General features: G+C 34.9%; 2 protein-coding genes across 2 annotated transcripts in view; both read left to right on the top strand.

The window, feature by feature from the left end:
- LOC132177497 (uncharacterized) overlaps nucleotides 1-11,098 on the top strand; it is a 31,142-nt gene extending 20,044 nt beyond the window's left edge. Inside the window, exons 3-5 of the mRNA XM_059589848.1 lie at nucleotides 3,907-3,942; nucleotides 10,247-10,600; nucleotides 10,692-11,098. Coding sequence (XP_059445831.1) covers nucleotides 3,907-3,942; nucleotides 10,247-10,600; nucleotides 10,692-11,098 — 797 coding nt within the window. The remainder of the gene's footprint in view (nucleotides 1-3,906; nucleotides 3,943-10,246; nucleotides 10,601-10,691) is intronic.
- Nucleotides 3,287-4,751, top strand: LOC132177529 (uncharacterized). The gene is made up of 3 exons (XM_059589897.1): nucleotides 3,287-3,365; nucleotides 4,032-4,160; nucleotides 4,363-4,751. The coding sequence occupies exons 2-3, from the start codon at nucleotides 4,035-4,037 to the stop codon at nucleotides 4,537-4,539; spliced, it is 303 nt and encodes a 100-aa protein (XP_059445880.1). The 5' UTR covers nucleotides 3,287-3,365; nucleotides 4,032-4,034; the 3' UTR covers nucleotides 4,540-4,751.
- Nucleotides 11,099-11,513: the final 415 nt, after the last annotated feature.

The following is an 11,513-nucleotide window of genomic DNA, read 5'->3' as shown; positions in this document are numbered from 1 at the left end:
AGGTAAAAAAAAATTAAAAAAAATTAAAAATTAAATTGATGAGCAATAGCGTCCACTAAAAGTGGACGCTGAAGACGCATCATTAGGGTCGACTTTCAAAGTCGACCCTAATGCTTAACTATTAGGGGCGACTTTATCGCCCCTAAAGAGTAGGTAAAAAAAATTTTAAAAAAATTAAAAATTCAAATTGATGGGCAATAACGTCCACAAAAAGTGGACGCTGAAGACGCATCATTAGGGTCGACTTTCAAAGTCGACCCAAATGCTTAACTATTAGGGGCGACTTTAGCGCCCCTAAAGAGTAGGTAAAAAAAATTAAAAATTAAAAATTAAAAATTAAAATTGATGAGCAATAGCGTCCACTAAAAGTGGACGCTGAAGATGCATCATTAGGGTCGACTTTCAAAGTCGACCCTAATGCTTAACTATTAGGGGCGACTTTATCGCCCCTAAAGAGTAGGTAAAAAAAATTAAAAAAAAATAAAAAAATAAATTGATGACCAATAGCGTCCACTAAAAGTGGACGCTAAAGACCCATCATTAGGGTCGACTTTGAAAGTCGACCCTAATGCTTAACTATTAGGGGCGACTTTATCGCCCCTAAAGAGTAGGTAAAAAAAATAAAAAAAAAAATAAAAAAATACATTGATGACCAATAGCGTCCACTAAAAGTGGACCTAAAGACCCATCATTAGGGTCGACTTTAAAAGTCCACCCTAATGCTTAACTATTAGGGGCGACTTTATCGCCCCTAAAGAGTAGGTAAAAAAAATAAAAAATAAAATAAAAAAAATACATTGATGACCAATAGCGTCCACTAAAAGTGGACGCTAAAGACCCATCATTAGGGTCGACTTTAAAAGTCGACCCTAATGCTTAACTATTAGGGGCGACTTTATCGCCCCTAAAGAGTAGGTAAAAAAAATTAAAAAAAAAATAAAAAATTAAAATTGATGAGATGTGCTTAAATCTTCTGTTACTGTGATCGATCGCACCCAAGGTGCGATTGATCGTAGTAACAGAAGGTTCAAACCCAATATTTGAGTACTAAAATTGTGTATATATCACTGCATTATGTAAAATTTTCAAATAAAGTGACATAATATGTACCGTCAATTCCATCCTCCTAAAGAAAGATTTTAATTTGTATATATTTGCCATTTGGTTAGAAGTTACATTTGGACTAATTTGAAGAGTTAATTCTCATTTCATAATTCATATTAAATTTTACAGATCTAATAGTGTATATATATTATATGATGAATATATTGATACCTTATGGAAAGATTTTACACTGTTAAATAGAACAAAATAAAATCTAAACCGTAAAATAATTCCTCTCAGTTGTAAGTGAAAATATATTGATACCTTGCAATTCAACAACTGGCCATGTGCAAATACGGAGACACAAATTTACCTCCGATAATATGTCATTATTTATTTTATATAAATTATAAGATATTCGATCGATCGTAATAGGATCAAATGATCGATCAAACTTCAAACAAATTAAAGGTTCGTTCAAACATCCGTTTGGTCCTAGTGCATTTGTTTGATCGATCATGATAGGATCAAATGATCGATCAAACTTGAAACAATTGAAATTGAAAGATTGATCGAATATCCGATCAATCCTAATTAATTAGTTCGATTGATCGTGATAGGATCAAATGTTCGATCGAACATCCGATCGATCCTAATGAATTAGTTCGATTGATCGTGATAAGATCAAATGTTTGATCGAACATCCAATCGATCATAGTGAATTAGTTCGATTTATTGTGATAGGATCAATTGATCGATCAAACATCTGATCGATCATAGTGAATTAGTTCGATTAATCATGATAGGATCAAACATTCGATCAAAAATCCGATCGATCCTAGTGAATTAGTTCGATTTATTGTGATAGGATCAATTGATCGATCAAACATTTGATCGATCATAGTGAATTAGTTCGATCAATCATGATAGGATCAAACATTCGATCAAAAATCCGATCGATCCTAGTGAATTAGTTCGATTGATCGTGATAAGATCAAATGTTTGATCGAACATCCGATCGATCCTAGTGAATTAGTTCGATTAATCATGATAGGATCAAACATTCGATCAAAAATCCGATCGATCCTAGTGAATTAGTTCGATTGATTGTGATAAGATCAAATGTTTGATTGAACATCCGATCAATCCTAGTGAATTAGTTCGATTTATTGTGATAGAATCAAATGATCGATCAAACTTGAAACAATTGAAATTGAAAGATTGATCGAATATCCGATCAATCATAATTAATTAGTTCGATTGATCGTGATAGATTCAAATGTTCGATCGAACATCCGATCGATCCTAATGAATTAGTTCGATTGATCGTGATAAGATCAAATGTTCGATCGAACATCCGATCGATCCTAGTGAATTAGTTCGATTTATATACCATTATTGAAATTTTCTATTTTTTATTCTTATTTAAATGTGAAGATAAGAGCAAATGTGAATATATATATATATATAATTTCCTATATTTTTGTGTATATGAACATCTGATTGATCCTAGCGAATTAGTTTGATTGATCGTTATTTTTATTTTAATTATTGGTGAATTTTTTATTTTTATTTAAAAAATTTAAGCTATTAATAAATTATAAAAAAATATCTTGTGAATTATATGTTTCCTGAAAAATGACTTTTATACCCTTATAAATGTTATAGAATTTCAAATTGACCCTACATTTTAAATTAAAATTATTTTTTAAAAATTAAAGTAATTAGCGGCAACAAAAGTTGCCGCTATTTGGTCCAAACAGCGGCGACTCTTAAGAGTCGCCGCTGACGAGTGCGAAAAATAAAGCGCCAATTACCAGTGGCGCAGTTTCTGAAATTTTTGGACAAAAATTTTAAGTACCGCGTTTTTTTCCCCCAATCCTCAAAACACCAAAATCCCTCATCACTCACCTCACCCTCTCTCACTCACCTCCCTCATCACTCTCACTCTCGATCTCTCTCCCTCAAAAATAACCCCCCTCTCACTCGATCTCTCTCCTGCTGCTCACCTCCCTGTTCGCCGAGGCCTCAAACCGAAGGGTCCACATCACGGACAATCTCGACGACGTCGTCAACGACGAGGAGGACGACGCCTGGAAGCAATGGGGCAAGAAATCGACGCCCTCGCCGGAGCTCGATCTCCGTCCCTCCGATTTGTCGACCATGTCGGCGCCAGAGATCCAGGCCGAGATGATGAAGCGGCATTCCGGGCTCGCTTTCGGATTCGTTAAGCTCCGACTGGGCGTTCGCCGGTCCCGGGTAATGAAAAGTTTGGTTCTTGATTGGATTGAAGCTGAAATGTGAACTGGGTTTGTGATTTTGTGAGTAATTATTTATGGGTTTTGGTTTTTGTGACTTATTTATTTGGTTAATTTTTTGATTTGTAGTATATTAATCTTGTTTGATATGTATATGAGCTGCAATTGTGAATGACTATGGTGAAAGTAACTGAATATTTCCATGTATGGCCCCGCTCAATTTCTGTCATTGGAGTAGAGGTTTGTGAGTTTTTGACATGAAATTCGATCTATATTTAGTTTCTTTGGTTACTTATTAAGTTATTAGAAATTAGAGTAATAAATGGCCAATTGAATATTTTTGTCAATTTAAGATCTGGATTAGGAATTACCTTAAAAGAAAAGGTTTGCATTTTGGGATCACATTAAAAATTAGAGTAGTGGTTGTTTGATTTGGGATATGTTAATATATTATAGCTTTGCTATTGTGAGTACTGTTCTGGTTGCGAGTATAGACTAATTAGTAAAAGAGTAATGCCGGTTAGTAATCTGTACAACTACCATACAATTGAGATGACGTGACAATGAAAATTAGCCATTAATTTCAAAATGCTAATTTTCACATCATTCGTTTTGTATGTGTTTTCCGGTTCTTGTTTTAGTCTCTTTTTTCTTATCTTTGTTTCTGGTGGTAAATTATGCAAGTAGAGGGAAATCTTTTTAATTGTGTTCTGCTCTTGTTTTCTTCAGGATATGGTAGCTGAGACTATTAAGAAATGGACAAAAGTTTTGAGAACCGGAGCTATTGAGGCGAAGTTCATGGGTGTTGATCTGAGCACAATCATGTTCAGTATGGAAAGAGGCCAAGATACATCTGAGGTATGCTTTTGTTCTCCAAGTCCAAAGAGGATAACATCCATTTACTACTGAGATTTTTTGACTATGTTCACTGAAGAACTTGCTCATCCGTATTAGATGTGTATCTTTTTCGCAAACAAACAAACAAAACCTTCAGTAATCGAAATGAGAAGCACATTATTACTGTCTACATTGAGTTTCTGATATTTATGCATTTTCCCAGTTGAAGGATTTTGTGTTGAACCAAGCAGAGGCATATGAGATGAAGATTGGGGATCAAGTTTTTCGAAGGCCTGGAGATCCTCCTTTGGAGAAACTTGTTGCAGAGCTCCACAATGAGAAAAGCAAGCTGGATAATACTAGTCCCCCCAAAAAAGACGATTTCAAAGAAGAGTTGTAGTTGACTAGTAATCCTCCTGGTATGAAAAAACCATATTGCAGATTAATGCTCTGCTTATTAGGTCTGTAGTCTCTGATTGCTGCATTTTGTTTGGCATATGGTTTGAGTTGTCCCTTTCTGTTTTCCTTGAGCAGATGCCTTCTTTGTTAGTGGTGAGCTTCTTTTGTATCCAAAAACATCAAAAAGGAGTAAGAAAATGTCAATGTCTTGTCTTGTTTTGCTAAAGAAGTTGGTTGTTTATTTAAGTTCTTGACCTCTATATCCTTTTCTAGAAGATTCTCATTTTGATTGATTTGATGGGGAAGGGCAATAGTGCAGTCAGCTAAAAAACAAATTTCTATTTTCATATTCTTGATTGCATTATGTACCTTGAGATTAAGATTACTTTAATACACATATTCTTGATTGCATTATGTACATATATTCTTGATTGTATTTTTCTTCTTGCTTGTCTTGCATAATACACACTTTGTTCAACTCTCTTCTCTTCCTACATTGTTAATGTTTTGGTTTTGAAGTTTAACGATCTCCAAGAAGGAAAAGGAAAAAAAGTTTGCTTTTTATTTATTTCTTGTCTTGGGAAAGAACCATTCCATAGGGAGGGAGTTATCTTGCATATTTTGTTAGCGTAAAGATGTCAAATCATTGCAGGTGGTAGTATACATTAGGAGTATATTATCTTTCTGTAAAGCATATGATTTTAAAGATTTCAATTTATATACGAATTCTTTTTATTTATGTAGTTATTAGAAGTTTTCCATGTTAAAGAGTGTAGAACAATCTACCTCAGGCCAGCAATTGATGGGTGTAAAAGATGAATCATCTATCCATTATATTTAATTTTATTGGGTTTTAGAATATCTGGTTTGAGTCAAATTAATTCATTATGGATGGAAATCGACTGCCCATAAACTTCATGAAAAATGTTTTACGTTCCTTTTACATTGCTTTGTCCTTTTCTTTTTTTTTATTGAAAGTTGTTTACATGTTAGGAATTTGCTTTTGGTTTTAAGATTTGTTGTTGAATGCTGTGGGATTTGCTTCCTGAGTTCTAAAATTTACTTATCCAATCTCAAGTTGATGGACAAGGCTTGATTGAAAAATGACCATCGTAGTAATAACCTTTGGATAATAATATACACATTTGGATTATTATTGAAGTTTCTGTTCATCTGCTTGTAGCTAGTTTCTATACATTTCCAAACACTGGCTGTGGGTATTAATGTTGTTCTATACTGTAGTGTGGTGTGGTTTAATGTATTTTCATTAGATCTGGTTTTTTTATGTCCCTATTGTAGGAAGCTGAGCTCGCTAGAGAGAAGACAAATGGATTAATGGATTAATGGTTTTTTTATGTCCCTATTTTCATTAGACCTCTTTAAACTTTAAATTTTTGCAATTTTTGTGTTAATTTTTGGGTTTTGTTTGATGTGTTTGTATCCATTGCGAATTTGGGGTTGGATTAGTGACTGTATTCTTTCGATTTTTTGGTAGTGCGGTTTCAGTTTACCCTCGGTTTGATTGCCAAGAAAGTGGAGGGAAAGATAAATGCTATTTGGGTATTTTGGTGTTTGATGTTTCTGGTTCTGAAAGATGGAAAATTTGTTATTGATTAAAGGATTAATGGTTCATTAACAGACAACCTAGCTATGTTGCTCCTCTCCTTTTGCTCATAATTAACATGTATTAGTGCGACTGTTATTGATATATGTTAGAAGTATTGTGGTTAGGAGTTAGCCGATGTCTGTTACTCATACCAGTGTTCCCTGGTTCCGCGATCGATCGCACTCCAAGTGCGATCGGAGTGCGATCGATCGCAGTACCAGAGGGTTTTCAAGTAGGTTTTTTATATTTTGCGATCGATCGCACTCCAACTGCGATCGATCGCAAAATGTCGAAAACCTTCTGGTACTGCGATCGATCGCACTCCAACTGTGATCGATCGCAAAATGTCGAAAACCTACTGGTACTGCGATCGATCGCACTCCAAGTGCGATTGATCGCAGATTATTTTTTTTAAAATTTTTTAGGACCATTAGGGTCCACTTTGTGGACGCTAATGGTTAACTATTAGCGTCCACTTTGGTTTGGACGCTAATAGGTAATTTTTTATTTTTTATTTTTTTATTTATTTTTTTAATTTTTGAGGACCATTAGGGTCTACTTTGTGGACGCTAATGGTTAACTATCAGCGTCCACTTTGGTTTGGACGCTGATAGTTAATTTTTTTTTTATTTTTTATTTTTTTTAAAAAAATTTTTGAGGACCATTAGGGTCTACTTTGTGGACGCTAATGGTTAACTATCAGCGTCCACTTTAGTTTGGACGCTGATAGTTATTCTTTTTTTTTTTTTTTAAGGACCATTAGGGTCGACAAAGTGGACCCTAATGGTTAACTAAAAGTGGACCCTAATGCTTGCCTATTAGGGTCGACTTTCGCTTCCGTGTACATCATCTTTAGGGTCAAAACATTGTGACTTTTAGGGTCGATAAAGTGGACGCTAAAAGTGATCATTAGGGTCGACTTTTAAGTGGACCTTGATAATCAAACATTTGATCATTAGGGTCGGACTATTAGCGTCGACACCTTTAGGGTCGAAAAGTCGACGCTGTTGGCAACAGCGTCCACTTTAGGACCTTTAGGGGTGACTCAAAGTCGCCCCTAAAGACCTAATCTCTTGTAGTGTATATAGGACCACTGCCTTTTTGTCCTCTTCATATAATTTTCAAACGTTAATTTGGCGGTCTCTGTCTTGTGTTCGCTGCATATATATTTGTATTTCGATATCCATCATTCTTCAACAGACCCATGTGGACGGTAATTTCCGTATAAAAGCTTTGCATTAATTCTTGCTATGGAAAAAGCAAAGCTATGCATTCTTGTCATTTGTCAACATTAATGTTAGTCCAAAAACACGTTAACAAAACTCCGGTCCAACAACGTTAATGCAGTGCCGGCTACATCTCTTGACTCTTGGTGAGTTAGGTGATCGTCTTCGGACCTCTTAAGAAACAAGTCCCCTAAAAGAAAAAAAATATATCATTAACGCTATATTTGTTTGGCTTAAAATGAATTTGAAAAATGTTTTTTTTTTTGTATTTTTGAGTGTTTGGTGCGATAAAAATAATAGTCAATAAAAAATATTTTCGATTTAACCCAAAAAGCCTTTTTAATTTTCGAAAAAAGGTTTTCATTTTTTAAAAACCGTAAAACATTTTTCAAAGTTGAGCATTTCATTCTCAAATCCACAAATCCAGCCAGGACGCAATTGGGACCCTTTAGGACTTCAACAAGCCACTGATGAGACTCTGCCAAGACCCAATTGCGACACTGCCAAGACCCACTGGGACTCAACCAAGAATTCTCCAGCACCTGATTGGGACCTCAATGGGATCCACCAGGACCTAACTAGGACATTGTTGGGACCCAATCGGGACTCCGATGAGACCCGAAGACCGGGACCCAGCCGAGAGTTTGTCAAGACTCGCGAGACTCAGTCAGGTCACCGCCAGGACCTAGTCAAGACATATGCGTAATATAAAATTTAATATGACTGAATGAATATATATATATATATATATATATATATATATATATATATAATTGTGATTTTTCATATGCATCATTGTTTCATTTTATTATTAAAAATATAGGTATTAATTATGCAGGGAATTACAGGCTGAAAACGAAAAGCTTTAAGACTGGAAAGTTTATATGGCCTAGCTAAGATCTTGTATGATAATCTTATTACTTACACCATACACCATATGCATGACTTACATTCTAAAGCAAGAAAAGACATTTCTAAAATTTCCTTGTTGCCTAGCCCACGTGTTAACAAGAGAGGTAGGGGTTGAATTTGTGAAAAATTCATATAATGCCCTTGTGCCATGGCGAAGTTAGAAGACAGATGAGGTGCCAAAAAAATTTCTGTTTTATCACTTCAATTTATGTCCCTCCGATCATTGAATACAAAGATCAAACAAGATTTACGATACTCACGAGAATTACATGTGCAATTATGGCAACATTATTTTGGTTAGCGATGATGTTTAAATGGGGTAAAATGAGGTGCATCCGACTAGTTATACAAATATTTGGTGAATTGAAACAATGCTCACCAAATTTAGCCAGTAGTATTCATTCACCAAATATAGAAACAAAGTATGTTTTAATTTATAGAGAATTTAGATATAAACTTTTTAGGTCAACGCGCTTTCATTAAAAACTCCCTAGGTGTTTTTTTTGGAAATTGACTCCCTGGGTCAATCGAAACTACAATAAACTCTCTACCGTCAAAAATTTTTAACAGACGTTAGTTCACTCAAAACTCTCTGTTTTATATGATTAAAATATTAATTTTTTATTAATTTAATTTAAAAAATTAAATCTTAAAAAAAAAAAAAAAAAAAAAGAACAAATTGAAGGGTAACCAAGGGTGACACCCAACCCCTATAGCCACCCCAAGACCACCTCAGGGGTGGCTCGAGCCACCCCAAACCACCCTTGGGCTGGCTTGAGCCACCCCATTTGTGGAAAGGGGTGGCCGCGAGCCACCCCAAAACCACCCGGCGCAATGCTAAAGCCACCCCTGGCAGGGCAACACCGGGTGGTTTCACGGCCACCCATAAAGGGCTGTGGGTGGGGGGCCAGGGATGGCGGGACACCCTTCAATTTTTTTTAGATTTAACTTTTAAAATTAATTTAATAAAAAATTAATATTTTAATCAGGTAAAACGGGAAGTTTTGAGTGGCCTTAACGGGTGTTAAAAAATTTTAACGGTAGGAAGTTTCTTGAGTTTCGATTGACCCAGGAACTAAATTTCCGAAGAAAAAAAATACTTAGGAAGTTTTTAATGAAGAAGCGTTAACTTAAGGAGTTTATATCTAAATTCTCTAATTTATAACATTTTCTTTTCTCCCAATAAAAAAATAAAGAAATCCTTAAGAAAAAAAAAAAATTAAATAAAATAGTGAAGGTGAATAGCTAAAATAGAAAGGTGGATGTAGGTGATTTGAAAAAGTGGATATATAACTAAAAAAATAAAAATAAAAACAAAATTTTTGTTTATTCTTCATTCATACAAAAAAAAAAAAAAAAAACTTGTAAATATGGAGAGAAACATTTCTCTGTTAAAAAATATTTTGCTGCCTTTTCATTTGAGTGTTTAGTGTATCTGTCATTGAACCCTACGAAAGGCTTAAAAATGTTTGTAGTTTCATATGGTTATTCCAAATCCTTTTTTTCTTTTCTTTTTTTCTTCTCTCTCTCTCTCTCTCTCTCTCTTTCTGGTTGATTAATGGACGGTAAACCACCAACTGAAGAAACATAATTAACATGCTTTTAATTTAGTGAAAATTTCTTAACACCTGAAGGGGTTAAATATTGGAGTACCGCATTTCAAATGATGTAGAGACGATAAAAGAACATTTTATACTCATTAATTAACTAGTTCATCTTTGGTAATGTTGGCATTGATATTTTATTTCAGATTGAAACTCAAATCTCACCTGAAAAAAAAAAAAAAAACAAAAAACAAAAAACAAAAACAAAAAACAAAAAACAGAAAAAAAATCGCTCCATAAATATCCAATTTCCTAACTTCAATATTGTCCATTACACATTTTCTCCTCGCAAAATGGTAGTAATTATTAAGATGAAAATGAATTTACCGACCCTTATCTTAGTTGGAATTATAGTTGGAGCCTTGCCAAGAAACATTGTGGCTTCAGGGTGTGGTTGCGGCATAGATCAATGTTGCAATCAAAGGGGTCAATGTGGCACTAGCTATGACTTTTGTGGCGTGGGCTGCCAAGATGGCCCTTGTTACGGCCCCCTTCAGACCAATGATGTTTTGGTGGCTGATATTGTGACAGCAGAATTCTTCAATGGGATACTTGATAAGGCCGATGCAAGTTGTCCTGGAAAGAAATTTTACACACGAGCAGCGTTTATTGAAGCTCTCAATTCATTTAATGATTTTGGAAGGATTGGTTCGATTGATGACTCTAAGCGTGAGATTGCAGCCTTCTTTGGACATGTTACACATGAAATTGGACGTAAGATCTCTCTCTCTCTCCAATCTATATATTGAGTTTCAGAGTGATGCTAGTGCTTCTTAATATGTTTACCTTTTCCTTTTCTATGCAGATTTTTGCTATATAGAGGAGATACATGGTCACTCCAAGAAGTACTGTAGCAAGGCATACACAAAATACTATCCCTGCAATCCCAACAAAGGTTATTATGGCCGTGGACCAATTCAGTTGACATGGAATTTCAATTATGAATCGGCGGGAAAGAGCATTGGGTTTGACGGATTAAACTCTCCTGAAACTGTTGCAAATGACCCTGTTATTTCATTCAAGACAGCCTTGTGGTATTGGATGAAGAAGGTTCACCCAATCATTCACCAAGGATTCGGAGCAACAATTCAAGCAATTAATTATTTTGAATGTCATGGTGCATACCTTGCAATAGTAAAAGGACGTGTTGCTCATTACACTGAATATTGTCACCAACTTGGTGTTGCTCCCGGCAACAATCTCACTTGCTAGTGTAACACAGTTCATTAGCACCATGTTCTTTCTTTTTTCTCCAAAGTTAAGTTTAGTATTTTGTTGGGACTGGTATCCTAGACTCTAATAAGTTGAATGATAGTTTGATTGTAATTAAACGATACTGTTTACATAATGTTTACATGTATATTTGTGATTTTGTATTGTCCTATTATATACATGCAAGGTCCCGAAATTATATTGCATTTAAATATAATGTGAATAAAGAGATTATCACACATAAAATCATAGTCATAGGTTCTTATAACTTATAAATCGTTGTTCATAGTCGGAGCTGGCAATTCCAATTAGACTATAACATGTCAACTTTAACCATTTGTCCTAATCAAGTGAAGCATGTGGGCATCAGGTTGATATGTTAGTTCAAGAGTTGATGGGGATACATTTGAAAAAC

The sequence above is a fragment of the Corylus avellana genome, chromosome ca1 (genome assembly GCF_901000735.1).
Source record: "Corylus avellana chromosome ca1, CavTom2PMs-1.0".
Lineage (NCBI taxonomy): Eukaryota > Viridiplantae > Streptophyta > Magnoliopsida > Fagales > Betulaceae > Corylus > Corylus avellana.
The sequence above is the reverse complement of the archived record's forward strand: the minus strand, read 5'-3'. Positions and strand labels throughout refer to the sequence as shown.